The 27270-nt window shown below is 53.6% G+C and overlaps 2 protein-coding genes across 4 annotated transcripts in view; one reads left to right on the top strand and one right to left on the bottom strand.

Annotated features, from left to right (window-relative positions):
* Window positions 1-6896, bottom strand: part of NELFA (negative elongation factor complex member A) — a 15720-nt gene extending 8824 nt beyond the window's left edge. Inside the window, exons 1-2 of one of the 2 annotated variants that reach the window (XM_027545363.1) lie at window positions 3242-3725; window positions 2968-3159 (exon numbers count right to left, since the gene is read on the bottom strand). In XM_027545363.1, coding sequence (XP_027401164.1) covers window positions 2968-3159; window positions 3242-3415 — 366 coding nt within the window. In that variant the 5' untranslated portion in view covers window positions 3416-3725. Of the gene's footprint in view, window positions 1-2967; window positions 3160-3241; window positions 3726-6583 lie in introns of those variants that run through there. The other variant, XM_027545364.1, reaches the window with a different exon arrangement.
* C6H4orf48 (chromosome 6 C4orf48 homolog) lies at window positions 5696-27270 on the top strand. 2 transcript variants are annotated; one of them, XM_027545381.1, is made up of 4 exons: window positions 5696-6385; window positions 25872-26036; window positions 26248-26336; window positions 27159-27270. In XM_027545381.1, the coding sequence occupies exons 2-4, from the start codon at window positions 25898-25900 to the stop codon at window positions 27222-27224; spliced, it is 294 nt and encodes a 97-aa protein (XP_027401182.1). In that variant the 5' UTR covers window positions 5696-6385; window positions 25872-25897; the 3' UTR covers window positions 27225-27270. The 2 variants fall into 2 exon arrangements, with proteins under 2 accessions (XP_027401182.1, XP_027401180.1); XM_027545379.1 differs by lacking the exon at window positions 5696-6385 and adding an exon at window positions 25510-25594.

Raw genomic sequence — 27270 nt, 5'->3', positions numbered from 1 at the left:
TGATTTTGGAGCCCCAAAAATAAAGTCTGACACTGTTCCCACTGTTTCACCATCTATTTCCCACGAAGTGATGGGACCAGAAGCCATGATCTTAGTTTTCTGAATGTTGAGCTTTAAGCCAACTTTTTCTCTCTCCTCTTTCACTTTCATCAAGAGGCTTTTTAGTTCTTCTTCACTTTCTGCCATAAGGGTGGTGTCATCTGCATATCTGAGGTTACTGATATTTCTCCCAGCAATTTTGATTCCAGCTTGTGCTTCTTCCAGCCCAGTGTTTCTCATGATGTACTCTGCATATAAGTTAAATAAGCAGGGTGACAAGATACAGCCTTGACATACTCCTTTTCCTATTTGGTTTACTTAGCTTTAAAGAGAAACAGATACATCACAAAACACGTGGACTGGTTTGAAGATTTCATTAAGAAACACAAGCTGGAGCAGATGCCGCGTATAATGTTTACGCTCACATGCCTGGGCCAAGGGGTCCAAAGCTGTTCTGGATGTGTCTGAGGGTGTGCCTGTATCAGATCAACCCAGGAATTGCAGGGAGTGAGGGGGACCGCCCTCCCTAGCGTGGCTGCCCCTCATTCAATCAACTGAAGACCTGAACAGAGCAGACAGGCTAGTAGATCGAACTCCTCCAGCCTGAGTACTAAGCTGAGACTGATCTTTCCCAACCCTGGGACTTTACTGAGATATTGGCCCTTCTCTGGCCTGCTGGTTTTTCAGACTGTTCTCAAACTTGCTGGCTGCAGATCCTGGGCCTTTTCAGGAGGCTGTCATAAGCCAACTCCTTTTAATAAAGCCAGGACCTCTTTCTCTCTCCCCCTCTACATGGCATATATAGGTACACATAAGGCTTCCCTGATGGATCCATGGTAAAGAATCTGTCTGCAATGCAAGAGATGCAGGAAACTCAGGGTTCAATCTCTGGGTTGGGAAGATCCCCTGGAGTGGGGCATGGCAACCCACTCCAGGATTCTTGCTGGAGAATCCCACGGACAGAGGAGCCTGGCGGGCTGTAGTCGGTGGGGCCGCAGGGAGTCGGACACAGCTGAGCATGTGTGCAGAGCGCACACACGGCGCACACGGGCGTCCTGTCGGCCGTTTCTCTGGAGAACCCTGACCCAGCGTGGGACACGTGCTGCTGTTCAGGGCCTCAGTCATGTCTGACTCTTGGCAAACTCAAGGACTGCAGCACACCAGGCCTCCCTGTCCCTCACCATGTCCCAGAGTTTGCTCAAACCCATGTCCACTGAGGCGGTGATGCTACTGAACCATCTCATCTCTGCCGCCCGCTTCTTCCTTCTCTTTCAGTCTTTCCTAGCATCAGTCTTTTCCAGTGAATCGGCTCTTCACACCAGGTGGCCAAAGTGTTGGAGCTTCAGCATCAATCTTTCCAGTGAACACCCAGGACTGATCTCCTTTAGGATGGACTGGTTGGATCTCCTTGCAGTCCAAGGGACTCTCAAGAGTCTCCTCCAACACCACAGTTCAAAAGCATCAATTCTTCTGCGCTCAGCTTTCTTTATAGTCCAACTCTCACATCCATACATGACCACTGGAAAAGCCATAGCCTTGACTAGAGGGACCTTTGTTAGCAAAGTGACGTCTTTTCTTTTTAATACGCTGTCTAGGTTTGTCATTGCTTTCCTTCCAAGGAGCAAGTGTCTTTTAATTTCATGACTGTAATCATAGTCCACAGTGATGTTGGAGCCCAGGAAAGTACAATCTATCGCTGTTTCCAGTGTCTCCCCATCTATCTGTCAGGAAGAGATGGGGTCAGATGCCATGATCTTGGCTTTTTGAATGCCGAGTTTTAAGCCAGCCTTTTCAGTTTCCTCTTCCACGTTCATCAAGACGCTCTTCAGTGTCTCTTCCCTTTCTGCCATCAGGGTGGAGCACACACAGCCCAGCTATCTGGTGTCCCTTCTGGTGTCCCTTCATCTATGGTCCCACATAAAAAAATAGCAGAAAGCTATCCCCGAAGGTATCAGACCCTCACATAACTGAAGAAAAGTAACTAAGACAGCTAAGTAAATTAGGATGTTTTGGAATAAAAAGTTTAACACTAAATATATAAATAAAAATGCCTTTCAGAAAAGTAAATTATCCAGAAAGGCCTAGTTCTTTCAGTCTAGCTAAGTAAATTTTTCATTACAATTTCTTGTAATGACAGGCAAAATCCAAGAATAAACTACAGAGGAATCAACCGAAGAAAGCTGGTATACTTCTGTCAATGCTGGACCAAAACACAGACACAACATTGCCGGCCACAGAGGCCTTCACCCAGGGACCTGCGGCCCACTCGCAAGGCAACAGGCACGGCGCTCAGCGCGTCACAGCGCAGAAAGCAGAGGCCGGTAAAACCAGGCAGGCGTGTAATCATAGGAGACAACAGAGGGAAGCACACCCACTGATACGGACGAGTAAACAAATCTGACCTACTGAATACATACTGGGCAATGGGTCGCAAAACTAGATGAAAAAAATGCTTCTCAAACTCACTCGCCATGCTTATGAAAACTGACCATATATTTTGCCATTAAGCAAATCTTACATTTCAAATGACTGAAATAACACAGACTATATTCTCTGACAAGCACTCATCCCAGCTAGAAATTACTAGTAAAAACAAGTAAAACCTCTCTCCCTCTAATGTACAAAAATTAAAAAACATTTTAAATTACAAAGAGATCAGTGAGGAAATCATCGTAGAAGTTACAAGATAGTGTGCCTTGGTGATGATGACACCATCAACAGTTGTGGGCACAGCCAAAGACGTAAGAGAGGAAAACCCGCCCTAACACGGGCATTTTAGAAAAGGAAGGTGGCTGAGAAATGAGGTCAGTGTCTACACTAAGAGATGAGAAAAGGAACAACATAAATACCAAGTAAAGGAAGGAAGTAATCAAAGGACAAGAATTAGTGAACATGGGCTCCTCTGGGGTCGAGTGGTTAAGAGCCCACCTTGCAACGCAGCGGCACCAGCTTGATCCCTGGTCCGGGAAGAGCCCTCACGCCGAGGGATGACTGAACCTGTGGGCCACACTCCTCTCCGCCACACTGGAGAGGAGCCGCCTCTCCACGCAGCCAGAAAAAGCCCGAGCGCAGCAACAAGACCCACCACAGCCAAAAAATAAAATGCATCAGTAAACAAACCTTAAAAAAAAAGAAATAACCAAGATTAGCGAACAGAAAATGAACAGATAACAGAACAATGAACAAAGTCAAAAGGTGGTACTTGGCAAAGTCTCCTGAGGCTGACAAACATCTGCTGCGATGAACCCCGGGGGAACCCGGGGGAGGAAACCGCAGTGCGCATGCTTCTAACATTCCAAGATGAAAAGGGCTGTCGTCCACTGTATGCTAACAAGGCCGCAGTTTTAACACAAACTGCCAAACCACTAGAAAACATACAGCATCCAGAAAAGTTAAGAAGAACATCAAACCAAACGTCAATACTCAAATATCTTCCCACAGGGAAAATCCAGCCCCCCAGCTGGCTTATTACTTAAGTTCTACCAAACATTTAGGAAGAAATAATTCCACTATTAAACAAAATTTCTAAAAGAGAGGAAAACAGAAGCCGTATCACCACCGCATTTATAAAGAAATTCAATACCAGTATCTAACGAAGACCGCCCAGGCGAGTAAAACTGGAGGTTAATCTCACCCATGAACACTGACACAAAATTCCTACACAAAGCGTCAGGGCCACAAGCGCTGCGCTGCGCTGCGCTCAGTCACGTCCGACTCTCTGCAGCCCCGTGCGCTGCAGCCGCCAGGCTCCTCTGCCCACGGGGTTCTCCGGCAAAAACACTGGAGTGGGTTGCCGTTTCCTTCTCCAGGGGGTCTTCCCGACCCAGGCATCAAACCCACACCTCTAGTGTGTCCTGTACTGGAGGCGGGTTCACCACCACCGCACTGCCTGGGAAGCCATGAGGACGGCACAGCCCTACACATACAATGACCAAGCCGGGCTTACCTCAGGGAAGCCAGTTAATTACAAAGTTAATGCTACTTTGTAAATGTGGCAACCAACATGTCAACAGACAATAAAAACCTTCATTCGTTCACGTTCACCCTTCCCATAACTGCTAACAAAACCGGGTCACTTCCTGGTTGGCACTGAGCCAAGAGACACAACCAAGCTAAAAGGTGGGAGAGGAGGGATTCATTACTTGCAGCAAGTGAGGAGAAAACTACCCTAAGCGAGGTTACCTGCATATTCATGAAAGGGCTTAGTTGACTGAGTCCCAGGGGTCAAGACTATCACTGCATCCTCTACCTGGGTGGGGGCCTTAGTTCTTGCAGAACTCAAAGACAGGTATCAGATTGTTATGAATATCCCTTGAGGAAGAACTAGGACTCTTGTTTTATGGCAACTACGTTTTCTTGACTGCAGAGACATCACTTTGCTGACAAAGGTCCATACAGTCAAGGTTATGGTTTTCCCAGTGGTCATGCATGGATGTGAGAGCTGGAGCAGAAAGAAAGCTGAGCACCAAAGGACGGATGCTTTTAAACTGCGGTGCTGGACCAGACTCTCGAGAGCCCCTTGGACAGCAAGGAGATCAAATTAGTCCATCCTAAAGGAGATCAGTCCTGAATATTCATTGGAAGGACTGATGCTGAAGCTGAAACTCCAATACTTTGGCCACCTGATGTGAAGAACTGACTCACTGGAAAAGACCCTGATGTTGGGAAGGACTGAAGGCGGGAGAAGGGGATGACAGAGGATGATGGTTGGATGGCACCACAGACTCCATGGTCATGAGTTTGAGCAAGCTCTGGGAGATGGTGAGGGACAGGGAGGCCTGGCGTGCTGCAGTCCATGGGTCGGAAAGAGTCGGACACAACTGCGTGACTGAACAACAGTCCCTTGACTGCTTTTCCTTTGCTCCTGCCTTCTCTCACTTCCCTTAAGATCATTAATTACTAAGACCTGCTCAAGGGCAAACTTTGTGGCCAGGCTTAGATGGCAAAATGGCCTAAGCCCAAAATCGCTTTTTCTTAAAGTTTGGCTGTGAACTCAGGACAAGTGTGGTTAATAAATAGGTTGGTGGAGGGTGGGGTGGTGGTGCAAACTTCCACCCACCCTAGGCCAGGTTCCTGGAGGGCTCTGCACCAAAGAAATGCTTTGCAGAAGTGAAAGGCAAAACCAGACACCAGGGAGCCCCCCCACAAGCATATCCTAAGAGAAGCACAGCTGCCTAGTTACAGCTAAGAGCTTCTAGGATCCAAAGACTCCGCGAAGAAAGCTAGGTCAAGACACAACTGGAAGACATTTGTAACATAAATTAGTGGGAAAAAAGATTAATATTCCAAATTTATGTTTTAAAAAAACTCCTACAAAGTGGGAACTCCCTGTGGGTGTGGTTAGGACTCCAAGCCTCCACCGCAGGAGGAACGGAACGAAGACCCTACCAGCCACCTGCTGCACCAACACACAAACACACTTTTAAAAGCTCCTACAAGACAATGAAAAAACCACAATGGGGAAAACAACGTTTGGACAGACAATTCACAAAAAAGAACACTGAACCCACACGGGAAAAGGTGCTCCAGCACACGCGCACTAAGGGGACGGAACGCGATCCGGCGGTGAGAACTAAACCGCGGAAGCAGACAGACACACCCACACCCCTCACTCAAAACACCCGACTCCACACCGTGACGTCCAGCTCAAAGCAGGGGAAACCCAACTGGACGGCTGGAAAAGGCACAGCCAACCGACACGTCGCAAAGCGGGGCGGGGAAGCGGTCCCCTCCCAAGGCAGCGCGCGGAGGGGCGGGGGGCTCCGGACGCAGCCTTCTTCTGCTCCTTAAGCAGCGTGAGGGGGACAGGCGGGTTGCCGTGTGGCCCGGTCAACCGACCAACGTGCGCTCCTGTGCACGGTGGATGCTGAGGCTCCGATACTGTGGCCACCTAACGCGAAGACCTGACTCACGGGGAAAGACCCTGATGCTGGGAGGGATTGGGGGCAGGAGGAGAGGGGACGACAGAGGACGAGACGGCTGGATGGCATCAGCTACGAGTCTGAGTAAACTGGTGGTGCACGGGGAGGCCTGGGGTGCTGCAGTCCATGGGGTCGCGAAGAGTCGGACACGCCTGAGCGACTGAACTGACGGACGCGGCAGACGTCCCGTACACGCCGGGGCAGGAAACCACCGCGAACTGCGGGAGCGGAGAGGCGCCGAGACGGGAGCCGGAGGGCGTGTGAACGAGGACAGTGCTCACCGTTTTGAAAAACTCCGTATTTTGCGCAAAAAGTGACATAATGTACCGTTAAGGAGGAGAAAAAAAGAAAAAAAAAAAAGGACAGACCCACTGAGGAGAACGAAGCGAAAAACGCGAGCGCGTGGCAAGACCCCGGAGGGCCAGGTGACCCAACCGGGCGGAGACCCCAGAAGCTGAGGGACGGAGGCCGGCGGCCGAGCCCCTCCAGCGCGGGGAGGGCCGAGGAGGGGGCGCGGCCCGGGCGGCAGGGGGTACGAGGGGCGCGAGCGGAGGGGAGAGGCGGCTGCGCGCGAGGGGGCCGCGAGCGCCGGGGTCTCGCGTCCGCACCGCCGCCCGCCTCACCTCGTCCACCGTGCGGCGCGGGAGGTGCAGCGTCCCGAGCAGCAACTTGAGCTTCACGGCCGACGAGAGGCCGTGGAAGCAGAGGCGGATGTTGTCGATGACCGCGGCCGTGAGCAGGGACGCGATGCTGGGCGGCGCCCACAGCTCGTCCGTGGCCCCCAGCTTGTTGTGCAGCCACAGGCCCGTGTCGCTCTCCCGCATGGACGCCATCTTGGGGGGGAAAAAGCCGAGCGCCGCCGAGCCGGCATCTTATGAGGACACCTACGCGCCCGCGGCGAGGACCCCCAACATGGCGGCGCCCGCCCGGCGCGCCGTGGTGACGTCACCGGAGGGCGGGGCCTCGGCGAGGCGCGAGGTCCTCATGCCGGCGTCCGTACGGAAACATGGCGGCGCCCGCCCCAACGCGCTGCGGTGACGTCACCGGCCTCAGTGAGTAGCTTCGTGGCGGCGCGAGGTCCTCTCGGCGGCGGCCGTAAGGTAACATGGCGGCGCCTGCGGCCGGGCCCCCTGGGTCGCGGAAGATGACGTCATGGGGGCGTGGGCACGGCGGCCTGGCGTCGGCGCCGCTAGGCCAGGGTGTGGAGTGGCCGGCGGGCGCGGCCGCGCGAACCGGCCCCCTCCCCGCGGGACGGGCGCCCGACGGCGGCCGCGACCCGGGTCCCGCAGGCTGTGTTGGTCGGGAGTCTTCGGCAAGCCGGAGCGGCTAGGGTCCAGCCCGCGCCCGTCCAGCGCGTCCGCGCGCGCCCCCCGCTGCGGGCCTGGCGCTGCCCCAGCTGCTGCGGACACGGGGGGAGCTTGTCCTGTCCGAGCCTTCGCCCTGGCGGCCTCGGGGGAGGGGGCGCGCTGCGGAGGGTCCTGCGCGCCACACGGCCGGCCTGCGGGCTCCTGGCCAGTCTCAGGGAGCACCCCCGGGGCCCGAGCTGAAGTGCCCTTCCAGGCGGTGGGAGCCCCATCTGAAAGGGAGTCGGCCCTGCTTGGTGGGTGCTGAGGGGGGCGGTTCTTAGCGCCCTTAGGCTCCAGCCAGCCTCGGGCCGGACCTCGGGCTGGGCGGATCTGGGGCTCCAGCCCACGGCCCGGGGAGGGAGGGCGCTGCTGTAGGAGAGAGCTCCTCACCGCGCAGACTTGCCTTCCGTCTGCCCCGCCCCGCCGGAAAGACGGCCTGTGGCCCAAGCGCCCCAACTCTCCCCTCTGGGCCACAGGCTCCAGCCTTGCCCTTCACCCAGACCCCTGGGGGCAGAGGGTCAGGGAGCCCGGGCTGTGGAGAGGTCAGGGGGTCAATCACGCCCTTCCCATCAGGGCCAGCTGACCTCGGGCTCGCCTGCATTGCGGGCGGACTGCTGCCGAGTCACCAGATGTTCCAACTACCTAGCCTCTGTTACAAAACTTCCTGTGTATCCTGGCTCCTCCCTTATCTCTTGAGAGCAGTCTCAGGGTTAGCTGAGATGCTGTGTCCTGGACTTAAGTCCTCAGTTTTGTCTACCAAATAAAACATAACTTTCAAGTTGTACTTTTTTTTTCCAGTCCACACCAGCATCTTAACTTATTTGCGCTGTTTCAAGTTACCAAAAATCTGGAGAAACCATTTCAAGTAGGCAGTCCTAAAACATAATTACTCGTAAAGTGTGTGTGTGTGTGAAAGTCGCTGGGTCGTGTCCGACTCTTTGCAACCTCACGAACTATATGGAATTCTCCAGGCCAGAATACTAGAGTGGGTAGCCTTTCCTTTCTCCAGGGGATCTTCCCAACCCAGGGATCGAACCCAGGTCTCCCGCCTTGCAGGCGGATTCTTTACCAGCTGAGCCACAAGGGAAGGTGATTACTCCTAAAGAGTTCATCTAAAAGCTCTTACTTCATTGACATTTACTTACAAGCTTTGACTCTGCCTCTGCGCACCAGAAGAAAAGTTTGTATGGGTCCTGCCCTATTTGAGTTTTATCATCTCAAGTTATCTTTGTTGCTGACAAATTTTGTAACAGGAATTATCAGATTTTAAAATTTGACTTCTGGTAAACCTACCTAAGTCCTTATGGCAGAAAGTGAAGAACTAAAGAGCCTCTTGATGAAAGTGAAAGAGGAGAGTGAAAAAGTTGGCTTAAAGCTCAACATTCAGAAAACTAAGATCATGGCATCTGGTCCCATCATTTCATGGGAATTAGATGGGGAAACAGTGGCTGACTTTATTTTTGGGGGCTCCAAAATCACTACAGATGGTGACTCCAGCCATGAAATTAAAGATACTTACTCCTTGGCAGGAAAGGTATGACCAACCTAGACAGCATAGTAAAAAGCAGAGACATCACTTTGCCAACAAAGGGCCGTCTAGTCAAGGCTATGGTTTTTCCAGTGGTCATGTATGGATGTGAGAGTTGGACTGTGAAGAAAGCTGAGCACCAAAGAATTGATGATTTTGAACTGTGGTGTTGGAGAAGACTCTTGAGAGTCCCTTGGACTACAAGGAGATCCAACCAGTCCATTCTAAAGGAGATTGGTCCTGGGTGTTCTTTGGAAGGAATGATGCTAAAGCTGAAACTCCAGTACTTTGGCCACCTCATGCAAAGAGTTGACTCATTGGAAAAGACTCTAATGCTGGGAGGGATTGGGGGCAGGAGAAGAAGGGGACAACAGAGGATGAGATGGCTGGATGGTATCATCAACTCGATGGACATGAATCTGGGTGAACTCCAGGAGTTGGTGATGGACAGGGAAGCCTGGCATGCTGCAGTTCATGGGGTCGCAAAGAGTCGGACACGACTGAGGGACTGAACTGAACTGAAACATAAGTACAATGAAAATATTAATGTCGATAAGTCTAGAGATACAGTAATTAAACCAAGTTTGTTTTCATTCATTAAAAATTAATCCCAGGGACTTCCCTAGTGATCCCAGTGGTTAAGAATCTGCCAGCTAACGGGGGGAACATGGGTTTAAGCCCTGGTTTGGGAAGATTCCACAGGCCGCAGGGCAACTAAGCCGGTGTGCTGCGACTGCTGAGCCCATGCACGCCCTAGAGCCTGCGCTTCACAACAGGATAAACTTCGTGTGATGAGAAACTCAGTGGGTAAAGAATCTGCCCGAAAGGCAGAAGACTCAAGTTCAATTCCTGGGTCGGGTAGATCCCTTGGAAAGGAAATGGCAACCCACTCCAGTGTTCTTGCCTGAAGAATCCCATGGACAGAGGAGGCTGGTGGGCAACAGTTCATAGGGTCACAAAGAGCTGGACATGACTGAGCGACTAAACCACCAGCAGTGTGGTGAGAAGCCTGTGCACCGCAGTGACCGCAACTGGAGAAAACCCACATGCAGCAACAAAGATCCAGGGCAGCCAAGAACAGAAATAAATCCTGGATCATGTGATCCTGAAGTTCATTTGAGTGTTAGCCAATTAGAGCTCTTTTACCAATTAATTTTGGCAGGACCGCATGCCTGCAGTGCACACACACACGTGGGTTCATACCACAGAAATCCTGTACTTCTGAAACCAAGCAGGGCCCTGTGGGCTCATGGACACACAACCTTCCTGTGTCCCCTTGACTACAGGTTGCCTCATGACGTGCACCCCCCTCCCCAACCCGTCATAGCTTTCAGGGCATTAGCCGGTAGTGGCCCTCTCTGCTCGGCAAAGCAATAAAACTTTCCTGCTTCACCTAAAACTCGTCTCCAAGATTCAGTTCACTGCTGGTTCACAGAGACTGAGTTTCGGCGTCACTTCCATCCCCAAATTTCATCCGTGAATCAGGTACAGTAATGCAAAACCCATCGGTTGCAAAAGAGGTTGGTTTCCCTGGCGGCCTAGTGGTTAGGATTCCAGGCTCTCCCTGCTGTGGCCTGGGTTCAGTCCCTGGTCTGGGAGCTGAGATCCTGCAAGCCTCATGGTGTGGCTAAAAAAAGAAAAGAAGTTGGATTCAAATTGGGTTTCTGCCCCATAGAACAAATAAAGGTCACCTGTTTAGATGGCGAAACTCTTTTCACTGATACTTATGGAAAAGACACAAGACTTGTCTTCTCCTTGACAAGTCAAGTTTCAAGTCACCTATCCCACTTTTGTTTCTCTCTTTTGAGAAGAGTTACTTTCCTGAAATTTGCAATTTCAAAAGGTGGTCTAGATAAGTGTTTCTGGAGAAGACCAGGTGGGCCATTTACATCTTAGAAGCAGAGGAGGAACAAGGCAACTTCTAGGAGTAACTTCTGTTTCCTGAAGGCCACAATATTAATATATAATATATATTTAAGTCTCAAGCTAAGTAAGGGAAGTCTGAGGAGCGGTAAAAAGATTGATGGGCTTTGAGTTTTTCTGGAGCCTCATCCCAGTCCTGTAAAGACTAGATTTGTGAAATAAGGACAGCTCTTTTAATTCATCAAAGAATGGGGTGGTGGCAAGGAGTCGGACACAACTGAGCGACTAAACAATAAAACGTTCCAGCAGGTGGACGGGTATGTCAGCACTTTGGTGTCATTTGCCCTGCTGACATACCCATCCACCTGCTGGAACGTTTTATTGTTTAGTCCCTCAGTTGTGTCCGACTCCTTGCAACCCCGTGGACTGCAGCATGCCAGGCTTCCCTGTCCTTCACCGTCTCCCTGAGTTTGCTCAAACTTCTGTCCATTGAGTCAGTGATGCCATGCGACCATCTAATCCTCTGCCACCCCCTTCTGCCTGCAGTCTCACAGCATCATTTTTTTCCCCAATAAGCTGGCTCTTCATGTCAGCTGGTCAAAGTATTGGAGCTTCAGCTTAGGCATCAGTCTTTCCAATGATTATTGAGGGCTGATTTCCTTTAGGATGGACTGTTTTTATCTTGGTGTCCAAGGGGCCTTAGAATGTTTCACTTTCCCTCATCTAGCTTAGTGGAGAAGGCAAAAAAAAATCCTCCCAGGCTCTGAATATCAGCTATGTTTAGTTCAGTCCTACCAGTGGCTTTTGATCTTGGTAATCTACTTTAAAAAAAACCTGAGAGGATCCTCAGTTCAGTTCAGTCGCTCAGTTGTGTCTGACTCTTTGCGACCCCATGAATCACAGCACGCCAGGCCACCCTGTCCATCACCATCTCCTGGAGTTTATCCAAACTCACGTTCATCGAGTCAGTGATGCCATCCAGCCATCTCATCCTCTGTCATCCCCTTCTCCTCCTGCCCCCAATCCCTCCCAGCATCAGGGTCTTTTCCAATGAGTCAACTCTTCACATGAGGTGGCCAAAGTACTGCAGTTTCAGCTTCAGCATCATTCCTTCCAAAGAACACCCAGGACTGATCTCCTTTAGGATTGACTGGTTGGATCTCCTTGAAGTCCAAGGGACTCTCAAGAGTCTTCTCCAACACCACAGTTCAAAAGCATCAATTCTTTGGCGCTCAGCTTTCTTCACAGTCCACCTCTCACATCCATACATGACCACAGGAAAAACCATAGCCTTGACTAGACGGCCCTTTGTTGGGAAAGTAATGTCTCTGCTTTTTACTATGCTATCTAGGTTGGTCATAACTTTCCTTCCAAGGAGTGAGCGTCTTTTAATTTCATGGCTGCAATCACCATCTGTAGTGATTTTGGAGCCCCAAAAATAAAGTCTGACACTGTTTCCCCATCTATTTTCCACGAAGTAATGGGACCAGATGCCATGATCTTAGTTTTCTGAATGTTGAGCTTTAAGCCAACTTTTTCACTCTCCTCTTTCACTTTCATCAAGAGGCTTTTAGTTCGTCTTCACTTTCTGCCATAAGGGTGGTGTCATCTGCATATCTGAGGTTATTGATATTTTTCCCAGTAATCTTGATTCCAGCTTGTGCTTCTTCCAGCCCAGTGTTTCTCATGATGTACTCTGCATATAAGTTAAATAAGCAGGGTGACAATATACAGCCTTGACGTACTCCTTTTCCTATTTGGAACCAGTCTGTTGTTCCATGTCCAGTTCTAACTGTTGCTTCCTGACCCGCATATAGGTTTCTCAAGAGGCAGGTCAGGTGGTCTGGTATTCCCATCTCTTTCAGAATTTTCCACAGTTTATTGTGATCCACACAGTCAAAGGCTTCGGCATAGTCAATAAAGCAGAAATAGATGTTTTTCTGGAACTCTCTTCCTTTTTCGATGATCCAGCGGATGTTGGCAGTTTATCTTTGGTTCCTCTGCCTTTTCTAAAACCAGCTTGATCCTACCTGGTTTTAAGAAATTCTTTACCTACGGCCCTCAGTTCCAACCTTGATGCGAAGAGGCTCGCCTCCAGCCTCAGGTGGTCCCATTTCTAAAGGTGACCACTGAATGGTTTCTTCGGGATGGAAGGCCATTCAGACGGCAGACTGGAACGGGCATCATCAGTACGGGAGCGTGGAGGGAGCAGAGGTGAGGTCAGTGTCAGGGGCTCTGTTTGCCGTAGGCACTTTTACAGCCCTTACCTGTCACTACCCTTCTCAGCATCCTCAGATGAAGCTGTTTGGGCGTTTTGAAGCTTTGGGGGCTTTTGCATATCAATTAAAAAAGGTACAATAATAGGGTGAGAGCTCTCTATAAGTTTAATAATTTAGAAGTCTCTCCAGTCCCGGGGATCTATTTTAGAAGAGGAGAGCTCTGATCCCCCTTGTGTCCCGCAGACCCTGTGGGCAGGGGTCCCAGAGACCGGCCAACAGGGACGGACCTTGTCCTCTGTCGCCTTTCTCTGTGCCTACAAAGTTCAGTGAGGCCGGGAGAGCCTCCGGGTGGCCCCTTCACTTCCCGGGGAAGGCCGCAGGCGTGCACTCACGTGCCAGTGTCTGAGCTCAGCTGGCGCCCTCGTCCGTGCGGGACTGCTGAGCCTTTGCGGCGCGGCGCCCAAGTCGGCGGTGAGCCGTGAGCCGAGCTCCGGGAGCAATCTCGGCGAGGCAGTGCGCGTGCTCGGGTCTGCGCCGAGACCCCCGCGGAGTCTCCCGGGCCGGGGGCCGGGGGCCGGGGGTGAGGGGCGGCTGACTCTCTTCTGGGTCGGGTCTCTCTCTCTGGCAGAAACTGCTGCGGATGCTCGGGGCTCCGGGATACCCCCACCGGGCTCCCAGTCACCCGGGGGCACTTGCGGCTGGAAGGAGCAGACGTCCCTGGTCGTGAAAGCGAAAGCCGCTCAGGCGTGGCCGACTCTCCGCGACCCCATGAACTATACAGTCCTTGGAATTCTCCAGGCCAGAATACTGGAGTGGGGAGCAGTTCCCTTCTCCAGGGGATCTTTCCAACCCAGATATCAAACCCAGGTCTCCCGCAGTGCAGGCAGATTCTTTACCAGTTGAGCCCAAGAATACTGGAGTGGGAACTTCTCCAGCGGATCTTCCCCATCCAGGGATTGAACCCAGGTCGCCCTGTTCTTGGGAGCTGAATTAATTCAATCTGTCCTTTCACTACCAGAGGGTTTATTCAGACCATATAGCAACTTTTTTTCCCCCCAACTTAAGCAAAACTTAACAAACCGGCCACTCCTGTTTCCCTGGGCCTTCTTCCCGTCCTCCTGGGTCCCTGACTAGGAAATGCACCGGCCCAGAAAGGTTACAGGTCAAGTAGAAACCGCTTGAATAAAAATGTCAGGATCATCCCTTAAGAGCAGTGAGGGTTGGCCAGGAGGAGAGCCCTCCGGAACACCCGGGGGCACCAAGGAGCCAGTGGGGCCCGCAGTCCCTGCAGTCCCCGTGGTATTGAGCACAGGGTCGGGTGTCAACTTAAACAAAAATAGCCACAACCCCGAAGTTGAGAGTTACATTTTATTTGGGGGGAATTTTTAGGACTTTAAGCCTGGGAGACAGCATCTCAAGTGATCCTGGGAGAACTGTCCTGAGGAGGCGGGTGGGGCGGAAAGAAGTTTATAACTAGCGGTGGTAGTCTGAACAGCAAAGGATTATTGTAGTTAAGGAAAGCCAGATATCTCAAGCTAAGGTATTTAGCACTTTGCTAGGTATGTGCTTCGTCGCTTCAGTTGTGTCTGACTCTTTTCGATCCCATGGACTGTAGCCTGTCAGGCTCCTCTGTCTATGGAATTCTCCAGGCAAGATTACTGGAATGGGTAGCCATTTACTCCTCCAGAAGACCTTCCTACCCCAGGGATCAAACCCACGTCTCTTATGTCTCCTGCATTGGCCGGCAGTTTTCTTTCTTTTAACTGGAGGATAATTACTTTACAATACTGTGCTGGTTTTTGCCATACATCCACATGAATCATCCACGGGTGCACGTGTCCCCAGTCGTGAAGCCCCCTCCCACCTCCCTCCCCACCCCATCCCTTGGGTTGTCCCAGAGAACTGGCTTTGAGTGCCCTGCTTCATGCATCGAACTTGAACTGGTCACATGTTTCACACGTGGTAAGAGGCAGCTTTCAGCGCTGGGCAGGGGTTCTTTACCGCTGGCACCACCTGTGCACGGCAGGTGCAGGCGTCTGGGCTCCCTGAAATCACTCCTTGCACAGGCATCTCAGCCTTCTGGGCTAGCGTCCTGCGATTGGCTGTCATACGTCCTTAGTTCTTCACTCACTGGAGCGAGTGGTGGCGGCTCGCGGTGGCAGCTCACTGGCTGATAGCAGGCTCTGTTGTTCCCGGACTCAGAAATTCATGTTTGGAGGGCCGAAACCCCTGATGGCCGAGACGTCTTTGTTTATTGACGTGGCCGGAAATATTCCATTTCACAGGGGCGAACTCCAGCTGTCCTCTGGGGAGGGTGGGTTGTCTCTGATACCCCAAGCTAGCATCGACAGAAGACTCATCAATAATTGATCTAAGAAAGGGAAATTTTTATTGGCACCAACCTGATGAGCCTAACCCGGGAGACAGTCTCTCAGCTCTCGGGCCTGCCCGCCAGAGGTCAGAGCGAGGTATGTGAGCTGTTGAGACAGAGGCTGTACGTCAGACGGCTCAGCCACAGGCCGTGCAGTCCAGGCCTGCACACACCCGGCGAGGGCGGGCTGCGGCCCCCGCTCACTAGGGCGAGAAGAAAGGTTCTCTCCTGGGGTCTGTTGAAGGCAGGCACTCCGCCCTTACTCGAGGGGCGGGAGGGGGCCCAGACGGGCAGAGAAAAACGGTACGTTCAAATATTTCTTGTTTCGTCCAGAATCACGACACAGAGAAAGGACCGGGGCACGGGAAGTCGCAGCTAGCAGGTGTAAGTTTCTATATATGTCAGTGGAGTGAGCAGACGACACGGCCTTACTGCTCAGCACAGAAGCCGTAATGGGAAAGGGTGAAAGAGTGCCTGCATGCGGATGACGGAATCAGTCTGCTGTGAGCCAGTAATGAACACAGCCTTGTACATCGGCTGCACTTCAACGAGAAAACGGAAACGATTCCGTTTTGTCACAAAACACGGGTTTTGTTTCAGCACACTACTCTTTTCCATTTCACTAATTTCCGCTCTCACTTTTAAAATTCTTTTCTTCTGCTGACTTTGGATTTAACTCGCTCTTCGTTTTCTCGTTTCCAAAGGTGGAAGCTTAGATGGTTGCCCACAGAGCCGCTTCTGTTCTAATATATGCGAGCAACGCTATAAATTGCCCTCTAAGCACTGCTTTTGCTGAATCCCACACATTTTGATAAGTTGTGTTTCCTTTTTATTTAGTCATTTAGTTCAAATTATTTTAATTTCTCTTGAGAGTTCTTCTTCGACTCATGTGTTTTTTAGAAGTGTGTGGGTTTTGTGGCTGTTGTTTTGGGGGTTTTTTTTGGAGTGGGGGTGGTTGTGGCTCTGGTTCAGCTCGTAGGATCTTAGTTCCTGACGGGGGATTGAATCTGAGGCCTTGGAGGGGAAAGCATGGAGTGTCCTAACCAGTGGACTGCCTGGGAATTTCCAGGCGTGTGTTCTAAAGTCTCCAAGTGTTGGGGGATTTTCCAGTTATCTTCCTGCCTCTGGTTTCCACTTCAGTTCCACTGCGGTCTCAGGGCAGACAGGGTGTGATTTCTGCGATTCTGAGTTTGTCAGGGAGTGTGTTTCGGCCCAGAGTGTTGTCTGTCCTGACGAGTGTTCCCAGTGAGGGTGAGAAGAATGCGTCTTTATTTATGCATTTCTTTACTCCTGACTGCTGGGTCTCCATTGCTGCACAGGCTCCCTTGAGCTGTGTGTGGGAGCAGGGGCCCCTCTCGAGCTGCGGTGCGTGGCTCCTCAGGGTGGCAGCCTCTCTCGTTGCAGAGCATGGGCTCTCAGCTGTGCCCAGGCCTGGCTGCTTCACGGCACATGGGACCAGGGACGGAACCTGTGGTCCCTGCACTGGCAGGCGGATTCTTAACCCCTGGAGTGGCAGGGATGTCCAGGAGAAAGCGTGTCTTGCTCTGGAGTGTGCCGTCTGTAGATATCTGGTATGTGAGGTTCACGGTGGCGCCGAGTTCACCCACGGCCTTCCTGATCTCTGCCTGCAGGGTCTCCTCGCTGACCGGGGCGTGGAAGTCTCCGACCATCACAGTGGATTCATCTGTGTCTTTTCTGTGCTTGCCTTAAAATCCATTTTATCTGATAGTAACATAGTGATCCTAGCCTTGCTTTTTAATGAGTATTTACGTGGTATAGCTTTGATCCATTCTTTTTTAAACAAATTTAGTTAATTCATTTATTGTCGGCTGTGCTGGGTCTTCGAGGCGATGCTGGGTCTCTCACTGGGGTGGCTTCTCCTGTTGGGGGGCATGGGCTCAGGAGTTGTGACGGGCTTGGGGACCCTGCCGCAGGTGGGCTCTTCCCGGGCCAGGGATCAAACCCATGTCCCCAGCGCTGGCGGGCAGATTCTCAGACACTGGACCCCCAGGGAAGTCCTGTCCGCTCTTTCACTCTCACCCTTTCTGTCTCCTTAGGGTGCAGTTGTGTCCATATAAACAGCACGTAGCTGCGTTGGTTTCGCTGTCGTTTTTTAAGAGTGACAGTCTGTGTCCACCACCTGGAACATTTTGTCCATTATTGTTGAATAAAAATCGCTGACATATTGGTTCTTTCCTTTGCTGTCTTCTTTTGGATTGGCTCTTTACCGCTCATTTTGTCACGCACATTAGTTTAGAAGTTATTCACCGTCTCCTTTTTGTCAGTAGTTTCCCCAGCAATCGCAGTGGGTGATTGTGATTCACTGCTTCACTTATTACAATCTAAAATGAACAATACCGATTTCAACGTGTGTTCATGTGGCCCACCACTTTGTTGTGGAAATCAGTTATTGTTGTCCAGTCGCTCAGTCGTGTCTGACTCTTTGCGACCCCATGAGCCGCAGCACGCCAGGCCTCCCTGTCCATCACCATCTCCTGGAGTTCACTCCAACTCATGTCCATTGAGTCGGTGATGCCATCCAACCATCTCATCCTCTGTTGCCCCCTTCTCCTCCTGCCCTCAGTCTTTCCCAGCATCAGGGTCTTTTCTGATTTATCAGCTCTTCGCATCAGCCTACGACTACTTTAAACATCTAAAAATATTGGACAATATACAAACCAAAGCTTTTCAGGTGGAGATAAGCCTGCAGAACAGTGGAGAACGGGGGCAGCAAGACCGGTCCACAGTCGGCTGACCTGCCCCTGGAGGAACGTTCACCAGTGGTGTCTGTGGGACAGGGAGGAGGAACCCCAAGACCACTGGTGTACGCTGACTTGAGGAGACAGAGTTCTGAACTTGGGGGCTCACGGGGACCAGAACTTCCAGGGTGGAGCTGTAGAGAGAAGAGGCTCAGCTCTCAGGCTCTGCCCTATGTCCCGTCAGGCCCTCAGCATGTGAACCGAGCGCCCAAGGCCGGGCGCGACCCCGAACAGCCCTCACGGGGCCAGAAAGGGGCTGTGTTTCCAGTGGCCACGGGGCGTTGAGCGGAGCGCTCAGAAAGCTACTGCTTTAGTAATAGGGTCAGACAGGCCCAGACCAAGGAGTTTTCTGAGCTTCCCTGGCGGCTGAGATGGTAAAGAACATGCCTGCAGTGCAAGAGACCTGGGTTCAATCCCCGGATGAGGAATATGCCCTGGAGAAGGGAATGGCAACCCACTCCAGTACTCTTACTGGGAGAATCCCATGGATAGAGGAGCTTGGTAGGCTACTGTCCACGGAGTCACAGAGTCAGACACAACTGAGTGACTAACACACACACAGACACACAAGGAGTGTTCCAAGCCTATCTAGTGAAACTTAAAAGGAAGACCCAAAAGGATCAGATTATTTCCAGGTGACTTAAGTGCATTACAGAACAAAGCTCAAAAACATTAAAAAAGAAACAAATCCCAGCGACCCAACATTATAAACAGTACAATATCTGGCATCCAACGAAAGCACCATAAATGTAAAGGAGCAGGAACAAGAACTCATAATAAAGAAGAAAAATCAGTTGGGAACTGAACCAGAAATAAGACAGATGAGAAGGTAAGACACAAGGGCATTAAAGGTTATACAACTATCTGAAATAGCTGGAAAGCTAGGAGAAAGATGTAAAGGTATTAAGTAGTGATATTAAAAACCCCAGATGAAAGCACATGTCGGTATAAAGAATTGTACGTGAATACTCAGAGCAGCTTTACTTGTAATGGCCAAATGCCGGAAATTACCCAAATGTCTATCATCAAACAAATGCACAAATTGTGGTTTTTCCAAACAATGGAACACTGCTCACCAATAAAAAGAATGCACTATTTAAAAAAATTTTTTTCTTTTCTCTTATTTTTATTCTTAAAAGAATGCGTTATTGATGAGCCCAACAACATAGACAAATCTCAAAGTAATTTTACTAATTTAAAGAAGTCAGACAAAGGGCCCTCCCTGGCGGTCAGTGGTTAAGACTCTGCTCAGGAGTGCAGGGGGCACAGGGCACAGGGCACAGGGCCACAGGGGGCACAGGCGGTGCAGGCGTGATCCCTGGTGGGGGAACTAAGATGCCGCATGCTGCATGATGTCGCCAAAAAATAAAACAGACAAAAAGTGGAATATATGGCATGATTCCACTTACATAAAGTTGTAAAAAATGCAAACTAGCAACTGAAAGCAGACTGGTTGTTCTGGGGGAGAAACCCGTGAGAGGAGGTGGCGACCGACAAGAGGCTGAGGGTGTTCGGGCGGGGGTGGGGTAGGGTGCTCCCACCTTCAGGAGGTGAAGGCCCCGCAGGTGCATGCTGGCCGTAAAATAAAAGTTATCTTAGCAGCAAAAATGAGTTTGCTGGAGAATAGCAGAGAATTGCAGTGTGGGACAAAGATGCAATACAAAGGCCAGAGGCGGGTCTAACAAAGGAGAGGCACGTCATTTTCTAGAGAAAAAAGTGGATGTTGGGAGGGGTTGTTCTGAACCAAAGTCCACTGGAGAAAAGTGAGAGTTCAGAGTGGGGGTGGTTTCTGTCTGAGTTGCTGGGGTGGTGACTGCTTGTAGGAGATGCCAGGCACATGTTTCCCTGTGAAATTGAAAGTGAAAGTCGCTCAGTCGTCTGCGCCCCCATGGGCTGTGTAGAACGGAGAATAGCAGAGAATTGCGGTTTGGGACAAACAGGCACTGCAAAGGCCAGGATACCGGAGCGGGGAGCCTTCCCTTCTCCAGGGGTCTTCCCGACCAGGGATCAACCCAGGTCTCCCGCATTGCAGGTGCTTTCTTTACCATCTGAGCCACCAGGGAAGGCCAAGAATGCTGGAGTGGGCAGCCCTTCCCTTGTCCAGGGGATCTTCCCGACCCAGGAATCCCCTGCATTGTAGACAGATTCTTTACCAGCTGAGCCACCAAGAATACTGGAATGGGTAGCCTATCCCTTCTCCAGCGGGTCTTCCCAACCCAGGTCTCCCACATTGCAGGCGGATTCTTTACCAGCAGAGCCACCAGGGAAACCCAGTTTTCCTGGGGGGACCTGTGATGAATTCTTCCGGTGACTGATTTTGAGTGGTACTGCAGAGAGCGCCCCCTTCTGGCCTCCCGACTCCATTTTAGTGAGGTTTCCCTTTATTAATTTTCCCACCTGTAAGTATATCAAAATCGATCAAATTGTGTATTACAAGTCAACCACACCTGAATGAACGTAAAAAAAAAAGTGACAAAATATATTTAATGATGCTTTCACTGTCCTACCAGAAATACAGATCCTTGAAAGGGTATTTTATCCAGAGCAGTTTAACCTCATTTACCCCTTCTTGTTGCCCGGTATTTTAATTCTGTTTCCTACTGTTGTTTAGCCGAATCACAGCCTCTTTATACTCACTCCCAGGTTCTCCTCTCACTGTGTCCCCCGCTTAGTTCCAGATCTTCCATTTCGGATCTCTTATCTTAGCCTGAACTACATCCTTCAGAATTTCCTTCCTAAGGACGTTCTGTCTCTGAATGCGTGTCTATTTTGTGTCATTCTTTGTTTAGAACTATACGTAACTTTTCTTAGTAAATACGTACAGGAACGTGCACCCAGCGTAAACACACGGCTGAACTTGCACAGAGTAAACACACTGTCTCTGACACCGGAATCCGGAATCCGGAACGGAGACCCGCCCCCGCCGTGGGATCCCTGCTGCGCCTGCTCCCAGCGCGGGCCTTCTACTGTGCTGCTGAGTCCAGGATGCTTGGATTCTGTTGAGGAGTTTTGCCTCAATGTTCATAAGAACCGTTGGTCTGTGGTTTTCTTGGAGGGTCTCTCTGGCCTTGGTAGGTTGGCTTCATGGAAAGAGTTAGGAACTATTTTATACTCTTCAATTTTGGGGAAAAGTTTGAGAAGGCTTGGTGTTAATGCTTCTTTAAATGTTGCTAGAATTCACCAGTGAAGCCATCAGACCCAGGGCTTTTTTTGTTGGGAGACTGTTGATCGCTGACGCAATCTCCTCACTTCCCCATTGTTCTAGGAATCTGTGTATTTCATCCAGCCAACCCAACCTGCTGGCGCACAGCTGCTCACAATATTCTCTTTTAATCCTTTTCATTTCTGCTGAATCGGTAGGAATGCCTCCACACTTCGTGTCTGAGTTTAGTAATTTGTGTCTTCTCTCCTTTTTTCTTAGTCCATTTGGTTAATGGTTTCTCAAGTATGTTGCTCTTTTCCAAGCACCAACTTTTTGCCCCATTGATCTCTCTCTATGGTTTTTCTAGTCTCGAGCTCTTTCATTGTATCTCCATCCTAATCTTTCTTTCCTTCTGCTAGGCTTTTTCTTTTTTTTCTTTTTGGCCACAGCACCCAGCTTGCGGGACCTTAGTTCCCCGACCAGGGATTGAGCCCACGTCCTCAGTAGCAAGAGTAGAGTCCGGGACCACCAGGGGATGCCCTCCTTCGTGTTAGGTTACTTGTTCCTCTTTTTCTAGTTCCTTAAGTTGTAAAATTAGGCAGTTGGTTTGATCTTTTTCTTTAAATGTAAGTGTTTATAGCTATAATTTCCCTCTCATCACTGCTCTCGCAGCGTCCCATACATGTTGGTGCGTTTTGTTTTCTTTTCATTCCTCTCCAAGTCATTTCTAAGTTCCCTTGTGATTTCTCCTTTGATCCTCTGATTCTTCAAAGTTCCGCTTTTCCTTCTGTCATTGAGTTCCAGCATCATCCTGCTGTGGTCAGAGAATACACTTTTTATGGCATCTAGCTTTTAGAGATTGGAGAAGGAAATGGCAACCCACTCCAGTGTTCTTGCCTGGAGAATCCCAGGGACGGGGGAGCCTGGTGGGCTGCCATCTATGGGGTCGCATAGAGTTGGACACGACTGAAGCGACTTAGCAGCAGTAGCAGCAGCAGCTTTTAAAGTCTATTGATGGGAATTCCCTGGTGATTCAGCAGCTGGGATTCTATGCTCTTGCTGCTAAGGGCCTGGGTTCAATCTCTGGTTGAGAATTAAAATCTCACAAGCTGTGCAGTGCCTCCCTGCCCCCAAATCTATGAAGACTTAATTAGTGACAATGTTTCTCCTGGAAAGCATCCCACGTGTGCCTGAGAAGGTTGGGTGTCATCAGGTGGGTGTCCTGGACGCGTCCGTTAGACCTGGTTGGCAAGTCCTGTTTCCTGACTTGTCCTCTGGTTGTTCTGTCCCATGCTATGAGTGGGGTGTTCAAGTCTATTGTTACTGGAGAACTGTCTCTTACATTCTTAGTTTTTGCTTCGTGTATTTTCACAGTCTGTCATTAGGTGTGTTAACATGTATATTTTCCATATCTTCCTGCCCTATCAAACCTTTTATTAACATGTGATAATGTTCTTCTTTGTCTACTGTAACCTTTTCTGATGTAAACTCCTTTTTGTCTGGCCATGGTTTAGCCACCCTGGCTCTCTTCTAATTATTATTTGCAGGGAATACCTTTTCTCATCCTTTCGCCTTTGATCTATTTGTGTCTTTGGATTTAAACTGAGCTTCTTTCAGGGATGGACTTTGCTGGTGTCCAGTGGTTAAGAATTTGCCTTGCAAGGCAGGGGATGGGGGCTCGGTCCCTGGTGGGGAACGAAGATCCCACAAGCTGGGGAGCAGTAAGCCTGCCCTCTGTGACTAGAGAGCCACAGATAAGAGTCTCAGCCCTGCAACAAACGAGGACACAGCTCAGAGCTGACACAGCCTAATAAATAAACACGCTTTTTACAAAGACGCAAATAAAAAAAAATAGAGCGAGCCTCTTGCAGACAGCATGGAGCTGGATTGTGTGTTTTTACCCTTTCGCTCCGGTTTTCCAAGGCCCAAGATGAAGATGCTCTCTTCCAAGTAGCATGTGAATTTTCTTCCGCCACTTGCGGGAGCATCCCTAGTCCAGAGCTATTTTAAAGTAACTTCCCCGCCGACACATTCTTGGTGCTTCCAGTGGTGTGGGTTTTGTTTGTGGCGCCTGTGCTACAGCCATTCTTGCCCCTACAGTGTCAAGACAGTCCAGCCCCAGGCTTGCAGGCCAGCAGAGAGGCCTGCGGGGGACTCGCGCTGCGCCCGAGCCGCTCACCCCGGGTGCCCGAAGCCGGGCTCGCACTCCTCTCCGCCCGCTGTTTGCTGGCAGAGCCTCTGCCGCTGGAAACCAGCCTGCCCTCCCCCTACCTCCAAGCACATACGCCTTCCCCTCCTCCGTTTCTGTGCCCGCTTGCTCACTGGCAACCCCCCTGGGCTCCACCTCCCCACTGGGCTTCCCCTGGCGGGGGCAGGGTGGTGGTGGTGTAAGTGCAGGGGGTCGGTGACAGCCCAGAGTGGGCGCGGTGAGTCTGGGGGCGGATCTCCTCCGGACCGGGGCCAGGGTCCCCAGACGATGCCCGGGGCGGCGCGCACGAGGAGCAGGAGGCAGCTTCCTCCCGGGCCCTGATCAGATGCCCCTGGCCGCGGCCCCACAGTGGAGGGCGCCGAGGCGTTGGGGGCTCTGGGCCATCAAAGCCAGTCGCTCCCAGGGCTTCCTGGACTCACGCACCGGCCACGCTCGCGTGGACCACACCTCTCCGCGTCCATCTCCAGCCGGACAGCTGCTGGCAACCCAGGCAACAGGTGTGGGCTCGAGAAAGGACTTGCCTGGTGGTCTAGTGGTTAACAATCCGCTTGCCTACGCAGGGGACACAGGGTCAGCCCCCGGTCTGGGCAGACTGCGCCCGCTGTGGGACCACTGAGCCCGAGCTCAGCAGCAGGAGAAACACTGCAGTGAGAAGCGCCCGCCAGGCAACTAGACAAAGCCCGCCCGCAGACCCACAACAGCCAAAAATAAAGGCATTTTAAAAGAGGAAGGGGGAGAAACTGGACAGGGAGAAGTGATGGGGAGTCGAGGGGCTCAGAAAGTTTGGCCCCCTGGGATATGAAAGAATTCACAGCCGGCTTGCGGAAGACCCAGTGGAGACGGAAGGTCCGTACCCGGGGAGGGGCGGGGGCCGGCGGGGCGCGGGGACCCCGGCGCGGGCGGGGGTGGGGCAGGGACTCAGGACCCGGGCAGCCCTGCGGTGCCGCCCCCGCGGGCCGGCGGCGCGGTCCTCTCGGTACCCACTCGGTCGCAGGGAGGACGCAGACGAGGCCCGAGAGCGAGCGGGGCAGGGACGGTGAGGCTGGACCGCGCCTCGGGGCTCTGGACGAAGGGCGCGGAAACGCGCGCGTCCGGGAAGGCGGCCCGTCGGAGTTTCCGGACGCCCCCTGCCCAGCCCAGCCCTCCCCGGAGCCGAGTGTGGCTATCGCGAGCCCTGCCCCGCCCCTAGGCCAGCGCGCCCGCGTCCGGTCGGGGCCGCGAACGTCCCATCCCGTGCCCGGCCGCCACCCGACCCAAGGCCCGGGGGGTGGGGTGGAGGCCGTCCAGCCCGGCGCTGCCCCCACCAAGGGGGCCCGGCGCTGCCCCGCGCCGCGCGGGCCGCTGGCGGCTCCAGGGCGCACGGCCCGGAGGTCGCCTCCTCCGCATCGGGGCTGCGCCTCGTAAAGATCCGGTGGACGCCAAGTAGGCAGCACCCTTCTCAGAAGGACGGGTGGTTCCCGCGCGCCTCGGGGCGCCCGCGGGGGCCACACTCGGCTCTTTACCCACGACCTTGTGTGATCTCTCGGGAGCAAAGGGCGCAGAGAGGCCACGCGACCCGTCCCAGGTCACGCAGCCGCCGTGGAGTGTGTCCGGACACGGAGCGCTGGAGGGGACCGGGCAGCCCGATGGTTTCTTACCTGTGCCTCTGGCCTGAAGGTCAGGCACGAGGCTGAGCCGGGGCGAGGGGCGGAGACCGGACGGCCCCCCGGGCCTGGGTCGCTCCCGAAGCCGAGCTCCCCGGAGCAACCCGCCCTGACTGGACCCACTGGTCCACTGGGCGCAGAGGCCGCGCGTTTGCATTTCGCTGTCCCCCAGCCCCGGGCGGGCACCGAGCCCTCTACCTCGGTATCGGTCCAGGGACACCCGGGTCCTCGGGCCGCCGGCGGTGGCTCTGGAGCTGCTGTCCAGGTGCCGCCTCCTCCAAGCAGCCCTCAGGAGCCCACGCCTGTAGGGTAGGGCTGACGGCGCCTGGGTGCGGATCCCGACCGGGGCCGCGCGTACCCAGTCCGGAGCCATCACCTCGGTCCCTTTAAGCGAGCGGTCCGCGCGGTCCCGGGGTTTCCATGACGACGACGTTGGATGCGGGGCGGGGGAGGGGGGGTGCTGGGGCGGGGTCGGGGCGCATGCGCGGTGCGCTCCGGACGCAGCGCGTCTTTCTCGAGTCGCCGCGCCGCTGTCGCGGGGTCCCCCAACCGCGGTAAGGGCGGGACGAGGGCTCACTGGACGGAGAACGCGGGAGAGGGAAGGGGTCTCAGAGCCCGGGGGGCGTGGCGGGAGTGGGGGCTCGGGGACGTGGGGAGCCTCCAGACCCAGGGGGCGGGGTTGGGGGGGGTTCGCTCGTCCCAGGGGGCGGGGCCCTGGAGGTGGGCTCACGGGTTCGGGGGGTTCGGGGCGGGTGGGTCGCGCGAAACCGAGCTCGGGGTCGGGGTCCGCCTGCCCAAGGGGCTGACGCCGCTGACTGTCGGCTCCTGCAGGGCGCCCGGGCTCCCTCCGCTCGGCCATGGCCCCCCTGCCGCCGTGCGGACCCCCGAGGTCGCCGCCGCCGCGGCTGCTGCTGCTGCTGCTGCTACTGAGCGCCACGCTGCTGGGCGCCCCGGCCCGCGCCGAGCCCGCCGCCGGGAGCGCCGTCCCCGCTCAGAGTAGGTGCCGCGCGCGCACGCGGAGGGGTCCCCGGGGGCCCTGACCCCACTCGGGCGCGCGGGAGGGGCGTGGCTCGCCTTTGTTCCCCGGTGGTCCGGGCGCCCCCGCGGGCGGGAGGCGGGGGGTACGCGGAGGCCGCTGCCCGGGGTTGGGGGGACCCCGCTGCGAGCGCGCCCTGACCCGGGTCCCCCCACCCCGATCCCCGCGCAGGCCGCCCGTGCGTGGACTGCCACGCTTTCGAGTTCATGCAGCGCGCCCTGCAGGACCTGCGCAAGACGGCCTACAGCCTGGACGCTCGGGTGAGCCTCCCGAGGGGTGCAGGGAGAGTGGAGGGTGGAATCGCCCCTTTCCGCTCCTCCCGGTGGCCTCCCTGGCTCCTTTCCCGAGGTCACCGGAAAGGACAGCCTGTCCCAAGCCAGCCTTTCCCAGTGGGCAGAGAGGGTGAGACAGGAGACCGCCCGAGTGGGCTGGAAGGCCAGCTTGGGCCCAGCTGTCTGGGGGCTTCCCACCCCCCACCCCGCCCCCGGCCTCCTCTGCAGGGGGTGGGTGCAGGCCCGGGTGCCCGGAGTCACCCCCCAAGTCTGGAATGAACAGTGCCCCTCCCCTCCACCGTCGCTGGGCCCCAGCTAAGGAAGTTTGTAACAGAAAGGTGTATTTCTGGGAAGGGGAGAAGTAGGAAGAATGGGACACCCTGCCCTGCTCCCTCTTCTCCCAGTTCCCAAGGGCTCCCCCAGACCTGGAGTGCCCCTGGGGATGCGTCTGGAGCCACCAGACGTCCCCGCGGCCAGCCCACCCTGGGGGGCTGGAGGACCTGTCAGGACAGAGGGGCCCCTGAAAGAGAAGCCAGAAGAGTTGTCTAGGTGTGGGGCTCAGGGAGGCTGTGCCCAGGGCAGGAGCAGCAGAGGCAGGGAGAGTGCGGGGAGGTCTGGGGAGCAGCTGAGGTTCCCCTGCAGTCAGTCTGCGGGGCTGGGGCTGGGGGTTGTCCGGACACAGTTGGGTTCAGGCATCAGGAGTCCTGGGAGCTGGCAGGTCTTGGGGGGAAGCTGGGAGCTGGGCGGCCCCCGGGATCGAGTCTCTGGGTGCCGCCTGATGGAGCTCTCACACCCCTCATTGCTTTGCAGACGGAGAGCCTCCTGCTGCAGGCCGAGCGCCGGGCCCTGTGTGCCTGCTGGCCGGCTGGGCACTAAGGACCCACACGAGCACGTGCCCTCACCAATAAAAGCCTGGTCCCCA

This window comes from Bos indicus x Bos taurus, chromosome 6, assembly GCF_003369695.1.
Source record: "Bos indicus x Bos taurus breed Angus x Brahman F1 hybrid chromosome 6, Bos_hybrid_MaternalHap_v2.0, whole genome shotgun sequence".
NCBI classification, from domain to species: domain Eukaryota; kingdom Metazoa; phylum Chordata; class Mammalia; order Artiodactyla; family Bovidae; genus Bos; species Bos indicus x Bos taurus.
This window is presented reverse-complemented; position numbering and strand designations above follow the sequence as displayed.